We start from the raw sequence: 22,901 nt of genomic DNA on the forward strand, positions 1-22,901 counted from the left end.
GTTTTAATCGTAACCAGTTTGAAAAAATGGCAGTTTTCAGTGATGGCGGTGTCAGCTCGCCTGACATTTACATCGCAGTATCCTGTATCTGTGTTATCATTGTATGTACAGTCCTCAACTCCCTAGTCTTCGTTCACAACTTCAGAAGAAGAGCTCCGTGGCAAGAAACCTGTACCTCTTTCTATCTGCCGCAGATCTTCTGACATCGTGGGTGTTACTGGGGGCCAACTCGGTGGACTTTCTAAAAGAAAAGGAGGAGGAGTGCAGAACTAGCGACGAGGTGACTTGCAATGAAAGATATTTCTGGAAAGAAGTTGAAGCTACTCTTGGAATGAAACTTTTAACAGTCATCGGTTTGACCATGTCTCTTGCACCGGCTCACATCACAGCATTTCTGGCTGTGACACGTTTCCTCCAGATCAGATACCCTCTCAATCCATTACAGCTGAAACACGTGATAACATCACTTCTCGTGACATGTACCTGGGTTCCAGTGGTTGTTAGCTTCTTTATGTTTGATGTGAGTGACAGAGAGGGTTGCAATCCACCCGCTAAAAGCAACTTACTTGCGTTCGCGTGGACTTACTGTCCGCGGGTGCTGGGAATTGATATGAATATCTTCCAATACTTCTGGTTCATGATTGCCATTCCTGTAATTTTACAGATTGGAGCCATGATTGCATCAATTCTTACAATCACTGAGCTGGTTAAGGTTTATCTTAACCCAGTTTCAGAAGGTACAGCAAAGAAACATAACAGGATAAGAAGTTGTTCGAAGATATTGTTGACCAATTTGGGTAGCTTGATTCTTGTTACTATATCCGTGATAACAACATTTCAAGGTGAATCGAATGCGGATGAAGTTTCTGTAGGGGATGGTATAACTTATCTGATGTTCCAAACAGTTCTTCCTTCTCTTATCTCCACACTGAATCCCATTATCTACATGCTTCTTACCCCAAACTTTAAACTCAAATCAAAAATATCTGTTGCAGGCATCTCTACTACTACTGGAACAGTCAACAGATAGATGAACATTCTTCAAATGATTCTCACTGGCGCTTGGAGAACATAAAGAATTATCAACGCGTATCGATGTCATATTTTATTTGCGTATCAGGAACGAGGTTGATAGACACATCAGTTCAGCGAGTGTCTACATTATAAAGAAGTAAAGAAGTCCGCAATTATTATTAAATAATTAGTTAATTAGTACGCAATTATTATTCTTCCGAAATCACACGCAACACAGACTCGTAGGGCGTAGAGTTAATTTAAATGATTATTCGTTACTATCTGTAATTTCGACCAGATCAAAGTACGCACTTGCTGTTACAAAAGTAACAGACTTTCAAATACTAAATAAACTATATTTTCTTACTTTTACTTTTTAGCCTATTCAATTGAAAAATGTGTGGAGTCATCAAAAATTTGATTTATTTTATTCATTACCTTGTTTTCTTTCTCTGTCCTCCTTGCAAAGTATGATACAAGTTGCGATTTATTTCTTGAATAAATGATAATCATAATGATATCAATATTATGATGAAAAAGTAAGGGCCGATTTGGCGGGAAATTCAAAAGATCTATTCCTCAGTGTTTGATCTGCACCAATAAATCCTAAAAGAGCTACGAAGCGCTAATAAACGCGTAAAACCAAAAAGATCAAGACGACAAAATAATTTGAGTCACCCTGGCGTCACTGCCCCGAAAATGCTGTATCACAACTGTGCCACTCTTGTGCCACTCTTGTGCCACTCACCCTGGCATCGCTGCTCCAGCAGGTGACACAGACGAGTCGATGCAGTTATAGCGGGATGGTGTCTGGTGATGAAGGACCGAAATTTGGATGGATGTTACGTGGTATTATTATACTCTACAGCATTATTTAATATTTATGAGTATTATATTACACAGCGGTGGTTTCAGATTGATCATCTCACTCTTCGTCCCTTTATCGCGTCGTTTACTCTTTTTGATGAGCCATAAGCTTCATGATGGACGTAGTAATATGTACCAATTGTTGTCTTAATGTTGTCGTATTGTTGTCATGTCTTAGTGTTGTCTTATTGTTGCATCGGCATTCGTTCAAGAGGCTGTACCAACATTCCATATGGAAACCAGGTGGACTACTGACAATCTTACAGAGAATGAGATAAAACTTAAATGTCACACGCCTCTATTCAGTATTTATCTATTCAGTTCCTAGTTATTCATTTGACACTCCTACTACATGTAGGTATGTCCGTTACTCTCACAATAACTTAATAATTATATCACAAGGCCTATCCGGTGTGTGTTGATATTACATTATATTCTGAGGTTTCGTACACACAGTAGCAGGTGTTATGCTCTACAATTACGTTGTGTCGCTCATTTTAGAATTGTTATTGAGTAATATATTTATGTATTCAGACTGATACAGATTTTGATAATCACAAATATTTGTAACTTATAAATCTACCTCGTCTAGTCATCTCACTTGTCGAGTTTACTACGTAGCAAAGCTAGAATTTAACTCATTTAATGCTCCCATTATGTTTCGTAAATTAATGAGATTTAGATACTGATAGTAAGACTGTGGACGTGTAATGGAGGAAAGCGATGTGGTTAGATGGGTGAACTCTAAAGTGATAACACCTGTAACTGATGGACTCTCATCGACAGAGTTTCGTAATGGTACGTCGCATAAACATTCCACTGACCACAACATAAACTCAAATTAGGATCCTGTTCTTCTAAAATCGTACTGCAGAATAACCTCTTTTTTCTTTCTATTTTCAGTGATGAGGCTTAATGCTAAGAACCGTTGTAGTGCTAGAATTTGCGTTGTATTGTAGATGCTTTTGAAGCTCACTTTTTGTCCAGGAACTGTGCTGGTAGAATTGGCAGTCCTGCTATTACCACACAACGAAACAGCAGTCTCACCAACTGGCATGACCGATTCTATCCGCAATATTAAAACGTTTCTGGCATGTCTTGCCGAAGATGAAACACAGATTGATGTTCAGCCTTTAGATATATTCAGGTTATTATAGATATTGAGAAATTATATATTTTAAGCAACCACTTTTTAGCAATGACCAATCAAAACCCAGAATCAATATCACGTGTCAATATGGTTCACCTCCCCACCAGTATCCACATCTACAGACCGTTTTAATCTCATTAGTAGAAGTATCAGAGTCCAGTTGATCATGTTGTAGCATCAAAGTATTAATCGGCTATACTTCTGCAATATGTATAACATAATTTCAGAGGTGACGAAGAAGCGATAAAAACAGTCCTGGAAAAATTGTGCGACAAATATGATAATAACAATTCTGATACGACATCGTTTACGTCTTGTCCTGATGAAGACAACGCCCTGCAGGGTATATCTGAAGACACTGCACTAGATAATGCGAACACTGACACCCTTCTTGAGGCCATTGATTTGAGACCTGGTATTCAAGAAATCGTGGCACTGGCCTCTGATCAAGCGCTTGGCATTCAATATATTGTGGCCCCTGATCTGATGCCTGATGTGGATCTTGATGGTGAGTTACATCTTACTATTTTCACATACCTTAATCATATAACAATCGTGAACACCTTACTATTTCTGAATATGACAAGAACGTTGAGTATGATAGAGATGTCGACTTGTTAAGAAAAAATAAAAGCGATCTGTAAAAATTGGTTTATTTCAGCGAGACCAACGTTCATCGACAATATCATTATCAAGGTAAAAGAAAGTGACCCTTTACATGCTTTATGTGTGGACAAAAAGCGGTTGACACAGGACAGCAGAGTTTTCAGGGAGATGATTGAGGAGCAGTTCCGGGAAGAAATAGATATGACGGATTTTGAACCAGACACAGTGAGATTATTTCTTACCTTACTCGAAGATAGACAAGTTGATGACATCGAAAAGGTACACTTTAGGGAGCTCAATAAAATCTCTGAAGTCTTTGAAGTAGAATGGTTAAGAGTGAAATGCTACACATGGCTTTCCGGCAGGATGAACAGAGATATGTTGGATGAAGAGAAACATTTCGTGTTCGAGGAATGCTGGTATATCCTCAGGAAATGGCACTGGAAGCATTGTGATTTGATGGATGTTTTGATTGGTAAAATAGCAGCGGGTGACAATTCATCCTTTATTTTGAAGTATTTTCAAGAATTTGACAACCTTGACACAGTTCAGCTAGAACTGATGCTGAAACTTGGATATAGTAACAGTAAACTCTTTCTTCAAACAGTTCTAGATAATTTGATCAGTAAAAATGAGCTAGAAGAAAATATCAAGCATCTACTCCAGAAAATGAACCTGCCATTTTGTCATGAAGCAAACAATAAACTGTATACTGATATGTTGGATGCTATAGCCAAGCTACCAGATATATCAGCAACTGATTTGAAATTTATTTTAGTACTGACCACGGAAACGACAAGATTAACACGCTCACGAAACGATAGAATGCTGAAAAACAAAGAAACCAGAGTGATACTTGATACAAAGAAACTGAAGAATTTGCGAGATAACTGTCAAACATTGAAAGACGTATTAGATGCAGTGAGCAATGAACAGGTGTCGTCTATGTTGGTGGTAGTTGAAATATTACTCTGGGTTTTCTTGCATGATCCACCTAACGGTGACGAGATGGAAGCGTCATTCATCAGTAAACTCTCTGACATCAGTTGTAGTACAAGAATTCAGAAAGTACCAAACCAGTATCTAAATATGATAATATCTGCTCTAGATACCTCTCCGCTACAACAGAAAGAACAGCTCATTCAGCTATTGAAGAAGATGAAGAGGAATCAGAACCTGTCAACTAACATACATACTGTTTTAATCACAAAGCATGAAGAGAAGCGTGTTGACAATAAAAAGAAGCATTGCTTTGTCTTCAAGCATCCTCAGGGTTGTGATAGATCTGACTCTGAGTGTGGATTTATAGTAAAGTTTCGTAGACCAGTTAGATATTATTGGATAGGAGAACTAAGTATTGACGATAAGGACTATCAGGACTCAGGAATACACTATCACGGCTTTTCGTCAGCTCAGGACATATGCACGTACCGCCTTTTTGATGGTATTGGACCAGATAAAGGAACACCTGTACCTTCAATAGGTCACTGGAAGTGGTTTGAGAAGTGGTTACCAGAGTCTGACTTGAAAGAAAAACAGAAATGTTTAGCAATAGATATCAGTGATTATCTTATTGCGAAATGTTAATGATATGGAGAACAGTATACGGACGTGCATTCTGGTCTTACAATTGTTCTGCCAAACATTAACTTTATTAATAACTCTTAAGATTATTCTAATAAGATCATTAAACTGATCTAAGTATATTTTATAAATATCCATAACAAGCTCGAGAAGAGCGGGTTGCTATTATAATAATTTTTATTTCAAACCTTTAATATTATATGATTTTTTTAAAGTTTTAAAAGTTTCTCATTCAAATGATGAATTCGGTGTCTCAAGAACTCTCTTTAGAAATGACGATGCTACTGAAAATCTATTCGAAAAAACTATGACAGCTTATGTGATTCTTCCAAATAAGCAAAGAGTACCTCCGGTACGATGTTTCTGTTATCGGGGATTACCATTCACTAAATTCAAGCAGGGTAGGTTATCCACACTCGGAGCCTATCACGCGAAACAAAGGGCTAATCTAAACAATTATCCCGTAAAAGCACTAATTTGTGGGACATATCGAAGTGTGGGGTTTGTTTGGATAGGCCTTGTTATGAGCACTGGTGTGTGAGTGCTGGCTGATATTCAGCATTACCAGACTCCTCATTTTTATTTCACTACGTCCAGCTGCAGCCTTCAAGGCCTCATTCAGACTGTGATTTAAATTGTTAATTGTTTGCTTCAATTCTATTAATCAGCATTGCCTTTTTCTCTGTCTTCAGTTCTTATCGCAATTGTGTGTTTGTCATGGAGTATGGACCATGGTCATACTCATAACTAACATAATATGTACCTGCGTTTCTACCACCTAACAGAAAGTTGTCTAACCTTGGGGCGACAGTCCAACGAACCAGACTAACCTGGGTCAGATGACACAATGAGGTTGTATTATACACTATACACTATACATTATACACTATACACTATACACTGTATAATATACGCTGTACACTATACACTATACACTATACAATATACAGTATGTAGTATAAGATCTTGTGTTCCAACTTCCATGTTGTTCAATGTTCAGTAATTACTTAATTATGTGGCGCGATACACTTTAATTCAATAAAACACAACAGATCAGTATCACTTGTATAATAATAGTACTAGGCTGGCGTTTGAACGCGATGTTTCCATGATGTGTCCTTGGTATCGTCATTATATGAGATCAAGATATGTCCGTTTCAGCGCTGCTTTCTGTTTTCTGGCAAACGTTAATGAACTGAGTATTTTATGCATTCTCCCATTAGTTTTACTCATCAAATATTTACCGAATATTTGCATACAAGTTAGATCATACACTTCAGTTGATGGAGATCAAATTACACTCACTCGACAGCCATTGTACGAACTCGCTCTCCGTTTCCGTTGCTTTGTGAGCTTCTAGTTTTGCTGGAGTTGACCGTAGTTATTAGTATGCCAGTATTGTACACAGTTTCCAACTTAATATTACAGTAGTGTTATATTATACCCCACACGACATACCCCACACGACATACCAGTGCCATTAAATGATTCAAGTTTTCGTTATTTTAATTACGAGTTATTAAACACTCCGAGGGCAAAGCACATGAGAAGTTACACTTTTCTAGAGTTATTAAAATTATTCCGTGACGGAATATTGTGCAGCAAAAACAGAGTGTAGTGCAATTGTAATTGTGATACACTCTTTTGAGCTCCGAGTGTAACACAGATAAGAGTGCTGGGATATAAATACTTTAATACAATATGACAGTAAGTAGGTAATAACATGTTGCACTACAGCTGTTACTAAAGCTAGTCACTATGGTTACTGTGCAGTTCTTTCATTCAAATTTCTGATTGTTTCTGAATAGACTCAGTGAAGACAGATTCTAATGAAAATAAATAGCTGAGTAACGTATCGACATTTCTACGTCATACTCATATTCTGAAATAGTATTAATTCAATTATAACGATCAATATTTACATTTAAAAACTAGTTATTAAAGCTAGTCACTATGGTTACTATACAGTTACTGTACTACCTACACACACTGCAGTAGTTACACGGTTAATGTTACCACACACGCGAGTGTAACCCCTCCCCACAGTTATTAACTACACAGCTTATTTCTACTAATTAATTAGTAAGTAATTAACTATTTCTACCACCCCTGAATATCCTATGAACTGAACAGTAACTGAGTAAGCGCACTGGTAATCACAGAATGGGTCTATAATTGTGCTGACTTCTATTTTCACCTTGTGTTATTTATTATACCTTATATAATAATATATAATAGTATAATACTTACAACATGCCATTACTTGTGTTGTGAGAGTGTAATACACTGTTATTTTATACTTTATATTGTTACACACTAGTTACACACTATAGTTACACACTAGTTACACACTAGTTACACACTAGTTACACACTAGTTACACACTAGTTACACACTAGTTACACACTAGTTACACACTAGTTACACACTAGTTACACACTAGTTACACACTAGTTACACACTAGTTACACACTAGTTACACACTAGTTACACCCTAGTTACACACTAGTTACACAGTACCGGTTATCAACACACAATATGTTACACCCACTCGGAGAGGTTTAGTTTCTTAGTGCTAGTGTTATACAGTGCTTTTCTTGTTACTTTGCTGCCTTTTGCCGGACGATTCCAGTACGATTTACAAGCCTTTGTTTTATAAATCAAATATTTTCTTTCATCTGATAACCTATTGACCAGTTATAACAGCTGATAACATATTGACCAGTTATAACAGCTGATAACCTACTGACCAGTTAAATCAGCTGATAACATATTGACCAGTTATAACAGCTGATAACATATTGACCAGTTATAACAGCTGATAGTGATAACATATTTACCAGTTAAATCAGCTGATAACATATTGACCAGTTATAACAGCTGATAACATATTGACCAGTTATAACAGCTGATAACATATTGACCAGTTATAACAGCTGATAACCTATTGACCAGTTATAACAGCTGATAACCTATTGACCAGTTATAACAGCTGATAACATATTGACCAGTTATAACAGCTGATAACATATTGACCAGTTATAACAGCTAATAACATATTGACCAGTTATAACAGCTGATAACCTATTGACCAGTTATAACAGCTGATAACATATTGACCAGTTATAACAGCTGATGAATGCACAGTACCTGAAGTTGATAACAGGAGTACTCACAGTCTCGTCTCTAGCAATTAACGTGTGGGTATTCGGGGATAGCATGGACAAAGAGAACAATTGGATGACAGAGAAACAACAGGATGGGCTGAACTTTATACAGTTGTTGATGGGGCTGGTGCAGTTATTTTTGTTTTTCAGACCAGCCCGGTAGTACTTATATATAGTGGATTATTATAGGCAGATAGGTTATTGTTCTAAATATAGATTGTTGTTTACATCAGTTATATGATAATGTATGCGATTAGCTTTTATCGTTTTTCTTACGCTTTTTAAAATTTGCAGAATGGTGGGGAATGTATGCTTTTTAAATTTCTCGAGATCTTTCTGGATACTGGTGGATTCTATCTTTCTTGTATGCTATTTTATGTACATGAATAATTGAACAGTTATATTATGTATTTTCGAACTATCATACTTCTTTTATTTGAAATTTAACCATGTTATAAACACATTTGTGCTAGGAATTTAAATGAAAATAGAATTGAGGATTAAGTTTCACGGTTTCCTTATGGTGAAATGTTGCGGTATACTGACTAAAGTAACCAGTCTATTTATTCAACCTCGTCATGAATCAAACAAATCCATAAAGTATAAATATAGCGTTAGGAATTATAATAAGCGTGTTGTTTTCATGAGGTAAATCGGTGTTGTTTTCATAAAGAAAACCGTCTAGGCTTGCCCAAACAAATAAAATATAATATATTCAACTTGAATAAGAATAAAGGTGTACCATAATATCAGATAACACAATTTGTTTGTCATCTCATTGTGACGTGGCAACTGACGATTGGGTGGGAAGAACTCCCGAACTCCGTTTGGCTGGCATGGTTACTAGCAACGCAAGGGACGACACGTATGTTATAGTTGCTAATGCTCGTTACTCTGCATTAAGTCATAAGACTCTGTGACCAAGTTTGTCGGGCTATTACACATACCTTGTTTTGAAATTGTTTCTACGTTCCGTCTGAATATCGCACCACCAAATAGGTAATGGTATGTACGATAAACTTTGACTTGAAACAATTTTTAATTGATTTCCATTTTTGAACCAAATCAAAAATTTACTCTGGCGGTTTGGCAGTTGTTTTATCTTTATAACTTTGACTAACTTGTCAGCTAAGTGTTTTGGTACTATATCTTTTTCTTTAATTCGAAAATAACATCAAAATTCGCGAACTTTAATCTTTTTACTTTGTATTCATTGTCGTGGCATCAATTTTTATTGTCCAAATGTAAGGGCAACACTTTTTAGTTTGCATCATATTATGATTAATCCTTATAAGATCATACTGATTAATGATTTAAATTTATCGAACGACTCTTTTCATTTTTACGTGAACAAGTTTTGATTTTATTCACATTAATTTGTTACCAAAGGTAGAAGACGTGTGACATTTCATACGATGGACACGATGGATCCTGATACAATCCTGTACTATGATACAATTAGAAACCAGAACAGAGAAGAGAGTGAGAGAGAGTTTAAGAAACTTGTAGTATCTTCAGTGCTACTGATTATAATGATATTGAACTACGTGTACTATTATAACTATGAAACGGAGAAGGCGAACCAAATATCAGTGGAGCAGCATTTAATGAACTGTCTCTCTTTTATATTCAATGCAATTCAAGTATTTTATTGACTTTGTACTCAGAAATCAAACGTTTTATGAATTCAGAATTCAGAAAATTGTATTTTTTCTAACTTTACCATCTATTTAGTTACATTGAATAGCGGTGACATCTAACCATGTAAGCATGTACTTACTTCTGCACTATAGTTTTTTGCTAGATGTAGTTATCATTTTTTATATAATCTTTGTATTTCAAGCATTTGAAAACTGATTTGTGTACGATAAACTCTCCTGAATTTTTTGATTATATTCGATTGAAAACAATCGAATAGTAATTGATAAAATTTTGTATCTTGGTATTATTTTCTTAAAGTGTATACCAAATGTGCCAACTGCCAGGCACAAATTTTTGCTTGTAATGCAAACTACTTCTAGTATCATGGAACTAAGGAGGACAATATATCAGACAAGCAACATTGCATAAACATCCTGTCTTTTGTACTGACTGTGCTCCAGGCATTCTAATGACTCAGTAACTCGAGAATCAAACTTCTAATCGTTGCATGAATTTAAGAATTTTCAGGAATTATGATTATTACCTTCTATTTTACGTTGCATTGGATTCTATGCAGTGACACCCAAGTCCCAACCATGTACGAACAACTTAATTATACCTTCTCGTTAGATGCACTTATAATACTTCATATGTTTACTTTTAGTGATTCAATAATATTTCAAACATCTGAAAACTGTTTTATATAATCATCTTAAAATCTGCTGAATGTTTCGAGTTTCTGGTTTAATTTGTTTGATAACACCTCATAGTAATAAGTATTTTATCTTGATATTATAATGGTTCTAATAGTGTATAATACACGTATCAGGTACAAAACTCTACATGGAAGAAAAGCGATTGTAATCTGAGACAAGTATCTGACATAGTTTAGTTAAAAATGCAATTCGACTGAGCCTAGTTTGAAGAAATGTACAGTTCGTCATGAATTGTACAGTTGCACCCACAGTCTTTGCACCTACAGTCTTTGCACCTACAGTCTTTGCACCTACAGTCTCTGTAGCTACAGTCTTTCAAGATTCTAGCTCCTTTCAAGATTAAGAACACGTTGCTTCTTAGGCACCTAGACACTATGCACATATAAAATGATATTTATATATCATTATAATTATCTATAGACACAGGCCACCAAACGTACCCAGCTGAGTACAGGGGCTGTTACCCTGATAGTTAAAGCACGTGTCGGACAAGAGTGGAATTAATATAGTTCTGGAGAGAGTTCCATCAGAGTTTAGGATCTAGAGGAAGAGGGACTTCAGTTTTCAACTAAACTTGACCTCAAAGGTGCTGAGACTGGTCCGTTATTTAACACGTACGTATTATAAGATCAGGTGATATGAACCATGAGCCACGTGATCTGATAGAGGATAATATCTAGATATCTCCTAATTAGTTCTCCCTATTCACCAGTAGTAAGAAGGGGGTACAATGTACAATGTACATGAACTTCACCAGAATGTTGTGACACCGGGTACAGGAAGAACTCCGTTTGGCTGGAGTTCAATATCTATTCAATATCTATGCTTTTGATCTGCACTTGGAAAAAATGTAATTGATATACCCTATGAGTATTGCTGAAAGCACAGTGTAAGGCCTACACGGACCTTATGTTATCTCAGCTTGTGAAGCAATTACGACGGAGCTATTTCAGGATTCTGGCAGAATTATCAAGCCTAGCTCACTACCCAAGTTTCGAGTATTTTTGAAAAATTCGCAAATTTACACTTCATGATCTCTTTAAGTCATAAGACTCTGTGATCGAGTTTGTGCTTTATTCTTTGTTCGTCCCTTGTGTTTCGTAAGTTGCATAATTTTCTTACCGTTGGAAATAATGTTTCTTCTTTTCATCTGAACATTGCCCGGCCAAAAGGTAGGTGTAGGATAGATTTTTATCAATCCATAAATCTAATTTGCAATATTCGGCTAAAGAATTGTAGTATTCAGTTCAAACTGCTCGACTATTAATTGTGTTGTTTTTATAAAGTAAATCGTCTAGGCTTGTTCCAACAAATAAAATATAACAATATATTCAACTTGAAGTTTTAATACTTTCAACACTACTATATAACAAATAATTTTAGGTCCCAATGTCAAAGCGATAGAAGAGACTATGACGTGACCGTTTGTATCCTAAGCAACGCATCTACTTCCTGGGCTACAGTATTGACTTCGCCATTTTCTCCTCCCTCACTGCCATCTTCTCTTCCCTCCTCCCATCACTATGGATCTGAATTCTGTTACCAATGTTTTAAACTCGTTTTCATTAAATGAGCTGAAAGCTCTTAAGGCCAGTGTTGAGAATGTCATGAAACTTAAGAGGGATTCTGTTAAATGCGAGGACTTCTTGGAGTTGCATTCAGATTTTGTTCAGAACAAGAGTGTTCAACATGACACGTTGATGTCTGAACTTGAAACACTTATGGCCAAGCAAACTGCTGTGAAAACTGCCACAAAGTGGCTCACTTCCACTGGAGAAGAATATGTATGGTCTTCCTCAAATGGACACACCACGACTAAGGAGCCAATCGATATTTTAAATTATCCTGGGATATCAGAGCTTATGCATGATATCAACTCCAAGTTTGGCTGCAAGCTAAACTCATGCCTAGCAAGCATGTACAAGTCTGGTTCTTGTGCAACTAGGTACCACAACGACGACGAGGTGGCTCTTGACCAGTCGCAAGGTATTTATGTAGTTTCATTTGGAGCTGAGAGGACCCTCGACATAATTCCAGAAAATGGGGATAAGCGATGTAACAGTAAATGCTATATCACCCCAAAGGACTGTAGTTTGTATATTATGAAACCGGGGTGTCAGGAATATTGTCTTCACAAGGTTCGTGCAGAGAGCTCAGTTAAGGGGACTCGGTATAGCTTATCTTTTCGCTGCCAGATACCGAAGACAGATACAAATGTAGTCAGAGAGCAGATTGTCCTCCCTACAATTCCTATGCCGCCCACCACCACCTCAACACCAACCCTTTACTACCGAAATGCTCCAAGAAAACCGAAGAGCAGGAAAACCACTGTCCTGTTTGGTACGTCAATGACAAAATTCGTACGGACAAATAAGTTGGGATTCCGGGGAAGGAAAGTAATCAATGTGTCTCAAAGTGGTGCAAAAATTAGAGACATCACTGAAAATATTCATCATTTTCATAAAACTCATGCAGCTGCAGAAGCTGACGATATTGAAAAGATTATATTGAGTGTTGGTACAAATGACATTAAACATTCTAAGTATGGGGTTCAGTTCCTTAGGAAGTATCTTACTGAATTAATTGACACCACTAAGCAGTTATTTCCCGCTGCAATTATAATTATCCAATGTTGTCTTCCTATTAAGTGTTTATATTCCTATATAGCAAAGAATGTTCTAGATTTTAACAATCTACTTAAAGACTTATGCCTAAAGAATAATTGCGTGTTCCTAGACTGTTTCTCAGACTTTTTAACTCGAGACTTTAGATCATGTAATGAACTTCTATACCATGATTGGCTTCATCTCAACATGAGAGGAGTAGGTTTACTGTCCACTTGGCTTAAGTTTGTTGTAAACGAACACAGTTTTGACAGGGTTGTAAATAATCTTCTGAGAATTTAAATCTTTGATCTTTTCTTCCATTTAATATTTTGATTAAGACGTTGCGCCTAAAATTAAAACTCAAACAAATCTCTGATTTAATCTTTTTCTCAATTTTATGCCTCCCATTTCAGGTACATTCGGTCACTGTCCATTTTCCAACATGTTAGACAATGAATCGTTTAGACTTAGAATAGGTCTTTTTGCATGCAAAAGGCCTCGTACACAGTCAAGAAATGCACTTTTACATATCAACACGTGTATACCTAACAAAATTTACACATTTAAGTCTCCATACACCCCACACATCAACTACAATTATCATAATCATATGTTTCTCTTCTATTCTCTCATCATGACTTACTTTCTCACAATTCTTCTCTCCACGGTTAGGTCCATGAACACCGTATTCCCCTTAGATTCTGATATTCATTCCTCTCTACTCCTTGACAGCCCACGTTATCTTATACCATTTCTTGCTTGCTCCCACATCAAACTTTTCTTTGTAATTATCTCCTCATGGTTTATAAGAAATGTTCTTCTCCCTGGTAAGATTAATAGAGTCAAGTATTCCAGCCGCCTCAGGCGTCTAGTCTCTTTATTCATTCTTTGGGTTTTCTCTCTTAACTTTCTTTTGATAACTCTTGTTAATCCTTCTATGCTTAATCCAGGTCCCAACTCACTATCTGTACTATACCAAAATGTCCAAGGTCTTATTCCTTTCAGTAACCTAAGCTCCTCCCATCCCCTTCTTGATAGTAATAAGATTTCCGAACTTCAATCCTTTGCTAACATAGAGCAGCCTGACATAATTGCCCTAAATGAGACTTGGCTCAAAAAGTCTATTTCTAGCAACGAAATCTTTCCTTCTTCTCAATATGAAATCTTCCGCAATGACCGCACGAGAAAGACTCATCCTCAAGATCCTAATAACCCTAAAAAGTTTAGGGAAAATGGAGGTGGTGTTCTTTTGGCTGTTCGGTCTGATCTCGATGCCACTACAACCCGACTACCAGTTAGCCTAGGTGCAGAAATGCTTGCCGTTAAAATTGCTTTTCCTAACAAAGAGAGTATTGTAATCTGTACTTGTTATAGAGTAGGAACTCTTGGGTTACCTAATCATGATGTCATAGTTAGTTATATTCGCAAGCTAGTTTCCAAAAAGAATCCCCCTAAAATCTATGTTATTGGTGATTTTAATCTCCCCCATACAGACTGGCTATCTTCATCCAGTACCGTACCTATTGAGCAATCCTTCATAGATTCTTTCAGTGATCTTTCTCTCTCCCAGTTGATCACATCACCCACCCATAAAAGTGGTAATACATTAGACATTCTTCTCAGTAATTATGATAACACAATCGATAACTTGAATGTCTGTGATCCTCATTCCGTGTGCAAATCTGATCATTTTCCTGTCACTTTTTCAATTAAAAGCTCCTTTTCCCGCAAGAAAACTCCTAAACGTAAAATCTATAATTATAAGAAAGCAAACTGGGACATGATTAATCGTGAATTATGCTCGATTAATTGGCAAGTCCTAGAATGCCTAGATCCTGATTCGTCTTGGAAGTTAGTTAAAGACTGCATTATGAATTTAGTTGATATACATATTCCTAAAGTAACTATTAAATCAGAGTTTCAACCCCCGTGGTTCGATTTTTTTTTTTTTTTTTTTTTTTTTTTTTTTTTTTTTTTTTTTTTTTTTTTTTTGAAAATTTAATTAATCATTATATGTATAAATCAAGCGTTACATTTCAGCCATGCAAAATTACAATGACATATTTTGATATACTAAATGGTAAATGGTACTGCAATATAAGTTGCTTAATGTTTGGCCGGATGACAACTAACGAGAAAAATAAACTTGATTATATAATAATTAATTCGGCTGAACCAACACATAGCAAGAGCCACATTAACGTTGGGGCCGTCTACCAAATTTGAATGACAAACATTAACAAGAAATCAAACATATCATAAATAATTATAAGGATTTTGTTCATTACAATTCCGTCACAACTGATAAGAAAAAAGAAAAGGACAAGCAGATAGGAAATTGGACGGACAGAATTGTAACCAACAAAAACAAATTTCTGAGACTCATAAGACTGATGAGCTAATCTGGCCAGACTGTATCGGCAGCCCAGAGGTACTTGATCAGTTTGGCCTTAAAAGTAGAAATCCGCTCTGACTGCCGGATACATACTGGTAGACTATTCCATTTCAGCATAGATCTATGAAAAAAGCTATTTCGGAAGGCATCCGAGCAGGGCACAGTGGTACTCATGTAAGTTGAAGTATCCGACATATCAATTATTTGAGCATTGTGCCTAGTGTATCGGGTGCCCTCTGGACGGCATAGGACTATATATGTAGGGAGCGAAACTGGAATTATGCTATTCACAATTTTATAGAAGGTCGTAAGATCGTTATAAATAAACTTCTGTTTAACAGGGAGAATATTTAGTTTCTTTTGCTCTGTAGCAAGTTTATCGTCATTATAACTGGAGTAAGGTTCACCATTGATCCATTTAATAGCCCTCTTTTGGATAGCAACAAACTGTTGAAGATGAGTTGCAGATTGAGGGGACCATATGACAGAACAATGTTCAAATATAGACCTAATTAACGCTAAATAGAACGATCTTTTCTGCCTTTTATCAGTAGTGAAATGACATGTTCTCTTAAGTAGTCCAAGTCTAGAGGTAGCTTTGGAAACTAGCGCTTTACATTGTGCACCCCAATTAAACCTGGAGTTTATTGCGACTCCTAAATCTGACTGAGAGGGCACAAAGTCAATATCACTTCCAGAAAGTTTATAAAAGAAGGTATTGAATGGCAAGTTATCCAGCACGTTTCTTTGCAGGGACACAGAGAGGGCTTTGCACTTTTGTGGGTGGAACTTCATTCGATTTCTCACTGACCAATCATATAATCTGTTGATGTCATTTTGGATTATGTGATGGTCAGGGTAACCAAGGATCTCCCTCCAAATTTTAGTGTCATCTGCATAAAGGGCGATATTGGTGCCTTCAGAGACACAGGAGAACATGTCATTTATAAATATTACAAACAATAAAGGGCCAAGTATAGAACCTTGAGGGACACCAGACCGAACTGGTAGAGAAGAAGATGTTTGGCCTCCTATCACTACTTGTTGTTGTCGCCCCTCAAGATAGGACTTAATAAATTTAAGCATTAGTCCATCGACATTAAAAATATTCTTTAATTTACTTAAAATGAGGTCATGCGAAACGCTATCAAAAGCTTTCGCAAAATCAAAATATATTATATCAGTCCTGGACCTGTTATTCAATGCAAGTGCAAGATTGTCCGTGAAAGGTATCATTTGGGTTGTGCATGAACGTTCATTAACAAAACCGTGTTGTCGGTCATCCAACAGATCAGAACATGCAGCGTATAATGCAGTCTTTATGCACCTTTCAAAGACTTTCATTACAAGAGATGTTAACGAGATAGGCCTGTAGTTCTCAACCGAAGACTTATCGCCCTTTTTGTGCACTGGTACTACAAGTGCCAGCTTCCAATCAGGGGGTATGCATCCGCTCGAGAAAGACAGGTTAAATAAAACACTAAGTGGGTATGCAAGGCTTTGGGCACAGTTTTTGAGGACTCTCCCATGAATCCCATCAGGGCCAGGGGCCTTGTTAGGATTTAACTTTTTAAGAATCAACAGAACATCTTCTCTACTAAACACAAGACTTGAAAAACAATCATCACGAAAATCTATGTCAATGCCATAATCGCTCTCTTGAGAAAACTGCTCATAAAAATATTCGTTAAAAAGGGCAGCTTGATCAGATGGATTGTTTCGAAAGCGATTAAGATATTTGACAGTTTCAGGGATCCTGGTTGACTTTGATTTAGATTTAACGTAGGTCCAGAATTTCTTGGAGATAAGAGCATCATCGGAGTCATCCTCAACACTGAGTCTCATTCTTTCGTCCATCAAATTTTTAAATTTTGTGCGAAATGCACGAAACTTTTGTTTATGAGACTCAGAGTTGCTTCCCTTATGCCTTATTCTCCATTTCTCCTTATTTCGTAGGAGACGATCACATTCAGAGTCATACCATGGGGGCTGGAACTGAGACTTAATGGTCTTTTTAGGGATCCATCGGTCACAGGCTGCACCGAGAACTCCTCTGAATCGACTCCAGGCAAGATAAGGATCATTACACTCAAATATACTATCCCAATCGATGCTAAATAACTCAGAATTCAGGCCCCTAAGATTACCTTTACTATAATTAAAGATCTTTCTTTTAGGCTGCTTAATATACTTGGTCTTAATATCAATGTCAAATGTGATACAAAAGTGGTCGGACATACACATTTCGTTTTGATCTAAAACTTTAACATTCTTAATAAGGTTTTGAATGTTAGTGAACACAAGATCTAAGGTGTTGCCTGACTTGTGAGTAGGGGAGCTAATAAGTTGTGTATGTCCGAGGTCATCAGTGAGAAAATTTACAAAGCTAGAATGTAGCTGGCAAGATGACTGACCATCTGGCCAGGAAATCGAAGCCAAATTAAAGTCACCTACCAGAATGTGCCTTTGCAATTTTCTGGCAGATGCTAAAGTAACAAAATGTTTCTTGAAAGATTCAAAATTATCTAAGCCAAGCGTTCCTACTCTATAAAATGTTGATATACAAAAGTTTCTTCCACACTGAGTCTTAATTATGATGGATAATAATTCAGCTTGAACACTAACTTTAGAGAACTTTAGACTCGAGATATCAATGTCTGTTCTATGGGCAATCAGAACACCACCACCGTTTTTTCTGAATTTCTTGGGCTGGGTTGCATCCACTGGATGCGATCTTAAGGATCGGTCAAGCCTAAATACTTTGTATTTGTCAGGGAGCACCTCATTACTGAGAATGGAATTTTTCAGCCATGTCTCGTTTAGAATAATGATGTGAGGCTTATGTTTGTAGATATAACCATGGAATTCATGTATCTTGGTCATATTTAGTGGTGGTGTTCCTGATGCTAAATCGCGTGTATTTAGGAAACCATGGACATTATTGTAAACAACGGATAAATTTGGTCCAGGGTTCAGTAAGGAACAATTACAAATTACTATCAGGGAAATATTAAGGAGAGATAGAAAAACCAGACCACACCTAGACATGACCCCAAGCCAGCTGCTGGTTATACCGAAAAGTAACTTAACAGTCTGTTTCGGTGACATGGTAGGTGACAGTTCGGTTTTTGTGGTAGATAGCAATTTTACAGAAATTGCAGCTAAGGCTGTCCCAATGCCCCCCTCCCCCCTATACACAAGTTTAAAGTGTCTGAGAAAAATGGTACAAAATATTACCATAAAGTAAAGATTTATGGATGACCTCAAACATGGTACAGAGTGTATTTTAGGTTGTAGGGGAGTATATTAGCATCGATAGTCAAAGAAAATATATACAAAATAACATAAGAATAAAATATACCCAATAGAGCACATAACATATGACGAGACAGAAGACAGGACAACAAATTTTCCCCGTTACCTCTATTACTTTTACTGATGATAACATACCTAGAAAACATACCAGTTGCAACACGGTGTTGTTGAGCCGATATTCCCATGGAACTTTAAAGTATATGATTAACAGAATTGTGTCTCGCCGTTGTGTTTTGTTAGGTATTGTGCTATAATATGAAGTAACATACATTATGCTATCACTTCGTTTGAATACATATAAATAACATCCAAATGATCAGATCCAATAGGATACTGATGCAGACAATGAAAAATTTAAATATTGAATTGAATTACCACATCAGTATCCCAATGGATTAAACCACTTTGAGTGTATGATTCTGAGATAGAACTTTGCCAACACTGGCATCCCAGCCTTGGGGCTGGGATGAATATCATAAAAGCCCCTTTTGTCAAATTTAGGAAATAATCTCTCGTTTCTGTTTCCATAGCGGTCTAAGAAAGCCCAAAAAACATCAAGGTAAAACAGTTTATGCCTAGAGCAGCGATCAAAGATCAAATTATTCATAGCACAAACATTACCAGGGATTTTATCTTGTCCGTTGGGGTGGACTGGTGGAATAGCTTGTACAAAAACACGTGCATTTGGATAAAGTTTTTTTTGCTGTCTTCATAAGGTCACTCACAGGGGTCTTGAGATGATTGACACCCTGGGTACAGTACCGGATGTCGTTGGCACCGAAGCTTAAGAACAGTTTCTTTACCTGCACAAGAGGGTTCTTTGTATGAAAGGCCTCAATAGATTTCTGTATAGCTGAGATCTTAAGCCCACCCTTAGCTATGTTGGTGACAGTTTCTTTACCTCTACTGAGGCGATCAGCGTCCAATCGAGCAGCAAAGGAGTCACCAGCAATGAGGATGATAGACTTCTGGTGTTTTTGAGAGTCTGTGATGGGAGCTTTTGGGGGTACCTTATTAGGACTGTCGGATGTAGGAGAGGGAAGAATAGGAGATGAAGGGGAAGAGGAAGGTGTGGTTAACTTTCTGAAGGAGAGACTATACCTCCAACAAATTTCATTGTCAGAAGGTGCAACTCCTGGGGCAATCCTGTGCCTCATGACTTGCTGTGCACCAGGCTTCATGATGTTCAGTGTGCCATTGGTGGCAGGAAGGGTGAAGTCTGCGTTAATCAACTCTTGGGCTGGCCTTGACCTAGAGGCCCTAGTTGTGCGTTGTTCTACTTGGGTTGTATCGAGCACAAACTCAAGTGACCGCGGAGCCCCTATTGAGTAAGTGCAAATGGAGCTGGACTGTGATATTATTAGGTCTTCATCGTCTTTATAGTGAACTTTTTTCTTCATGCCGTAAAAAAGATAGACTCAGAGCTAAATTTAAAATTTCTGGTTCTATTTCTGATGAGTTAAAGTTTGTTACTAGCCGTAAAGATTTTAAGAGGCTTTCATCAGCCAAAATAAGAGACAATCTTTTCAATAGTGATGATCCAGCGCTTATAACTAAGAAGTTTTGGTCACATGTTAAGTATAAATCTAACTCCTGCCGTATTCCTAATTGTGTTAGTTATTCTGGACAGCTTCGGTTCAAACCCAAAGCTCAAGCTGAACTTTTCAATTCTTTCTTTTATAACCAGTTTTTGGATCCTTCACTTTATGACACTGACATCTCCTATGTCAATGATGTTGATTTTGATATTGACTTCGATCATCGGGATGTTCGTAAGCTTCTTTCAAATATTAATTCAAATAAAGCCCAGGGACCAGATGGCATACACGGTAAAATTCTCAAAAATTGTTCCGTAGGTTTAGCTTACCCTCTAACATGCATTTTTCGTGGATCTTACAACAGCGGCTACATTCCACAAGAATGGAAACTTGCAAATGTTGTCCCAATATTTAAGAAAGGTAAGAAAAGTGAGGTTGAAAACTATAGACCAATATCCCTTACTTGTTTAGTCATGAAAGTTTTTGAGCGCATTGTTAAACGTAAACTGCTTTCTTTGACAAGTACCCTTCTTGATCCCAGGCAGCATGGTTTTCTAGAGCACAAGTCATGCACAACCAATATGGTTGACTTTTGTGATAGCCTGGCATTGTCTCTTAACGAAAACATTATCAATCATGTTGTGTATTTTGATTTTGCTAAGGCATTTGATTCTGTAAATCATGATATCCTTCTTCATAAGCTAAAGACCTTATATAACATTGATGGTACACTTCTCAAATTTCTTACCAATTACCTTCAAGGCCGTTACCAAAGAGTGGTTATTGGTAATGAGATGTCATCTACCCTCTCAGTTAATTCTGGTGTCCCCCAGGGCTCTATTCTTGGTCCCTTACTTTTTGTATTGTTTATCAATGATATTCCTCTTGGCCTTTCGGATAATACTGATATTGTTTTGTATGCCGATGATACAAAAATCTGGCGTAAAATACATTCATCTTCTGATAATACTAATTTACAAATGGATATAGACTATCTCTCTGACTGGGCACTAAGAAACAAAATGCGATTCCATCCAGCAAAATGTAAAGTGCTTATTGTTTCAGGAAAACCATCTTTATCTCCTCCATTCGCATATAATCTTGATGGCTCTCCTCTTGTGTATGTAGAGTTAGAAAAAGATCTTGGAGTCGATGTTACTCCTAAGCTAAGTTGGAATAGTCAGTGCGACAGAATTTATACTAAGGCCTGCCAACAACTTGGTATGGTCAGAAGAGATGGCCATATTGTCATTGATCAGAAACGTCGCCGGGCGCTTTACCTCTCCCTGGTTCGTAGCCAATTCGAAAATTGTTCCATAATCTGGCGCCCTTGTAATAAATCACTTAGTGATAAATTAGAAAGTCTCCAAAAGAGAGCTGTTAAATGGATTCTGTCTGAAGAGGGCCGCAGTTATCCACCTGAGCAATATGTCAAAAAGTGCAAGCTTGTCGACATTCTCCCTTTGTCTCAAAAGTTTGACTTGAATGATCTTATTTTTTTCCACAAAGTTCTTAACAATTTAATTCCTGTATCGCTGCCTCACTATCTCTCTTTATATCAGGACACTTCTCGACTAAGACGTTGCCACCTCGACAGTCTGTCTATTGTGTCATCAATTTTACCTAAGTTAAGTCAGAATTCACACACCACATGTACCTCAAATAGCCCACTGGCAAAATCATTTTTCTACAGAACCCATATACTGTGGAATGGACTCCCTTTACAGGTAAGACAGATTGTGTCTACTAGTCTTTTCAAAGCTGAGGTCACTAAGCATCTATGGAAATGTTTATTGGATAGTGAAACAACAGTCTAGCCTAGTCTCTTTGCTCCCCATATTATTATTATTTTTGTTTTATTAATTTTTTTATCTACCTTCCCATACTTTCAACATCATATCACACTTCACCCGCACACCTTCTCACACATTAATGACCATTTCAGACCTGTATCTAATGTATCTGGAATTTGACGTATTGAAATACCAATTTTGACTCTATATCCACAGTTATTCACCATGGATTTGTTTGTTATTAAATAGTTTTTCATAAATTTTTGGATTTAGATTAATTCGATGTAATGGGTCCAAGTTACTGCGGACATAGTTCACTATGTGTTTACCGTGTTTGGGTGCCCATCATATTTTACAGATGGGGGCGATATTTTGAACGATTCTATTTTATATTCATCTATTGCTGTACTCTGTAAAATTTGAAAAGTATTTAATAAAAAAAAATAATAATATTATATAGGTGTATCAAATAACAACATTAGCTTGTTATCGCATCTCATTGTGACGTG

At 36.9% G+C, this 22,901-nt stretch overlaps 2 protein-coding genes across 4 annotated transcripts in view; one reads left to right on the top strand and one right to left on the bottom strand.

Moving 5' to 3' along the window:
* The window catches only part of LOC134816023 (uncharacterized), a 41,678-nt gene that overhangs the window by 13,372 nt on the left and 5,405 nt on the right, over positions 1–22,901 (bottom strand). The window lies entirely within an intron of this gene.
* Positions 2,558–5,439, top strand: LOC134816024 (uncharacterized). 2 transcript variants are annotated; one of them, XM_063824689.1, is made up of 5 exons: positions 2,565–2,679; positions 2,869–3,028; positions 3,259–3,539; positions 3,693–3,916; positions 4,416–4,495. In XM_063824689.1, exons 1-5 carry the CDS (start codon positions 2,592–2,594, stop codon positions 4,419–4,421), a joined length of 759 nt encoding a protein of 252 aa, XP_063680759.1. In that variant the 5' UTR covers positions 2,565–2,591; the 3' UTR covers positions 4,422–4,495. The 2 variants fall into 2 exon arrangements, with proteins under 2 accessions (XP_063680758.1, XP_063680759.1); XM_063824688.1 differs by having other exon boundaries at positions 2,558–2,679; positions 3,693–5,439.

The sequence above is a fragment of the Bolinopsis microptera genome, chromosome 5, assembly GCF_026151205.1.
Source record: "Bolinopsis microptera isolate Bmic1 chromosome 5, MBARI_Bmic_1.0, whole genome shotgun sequence".
NCBI lineage: Eukaryota > Metazoa > Ctenophora > Tentaculata > Lobata > Bolinopsidae > Bolinopsis > Bolinopsis microptera.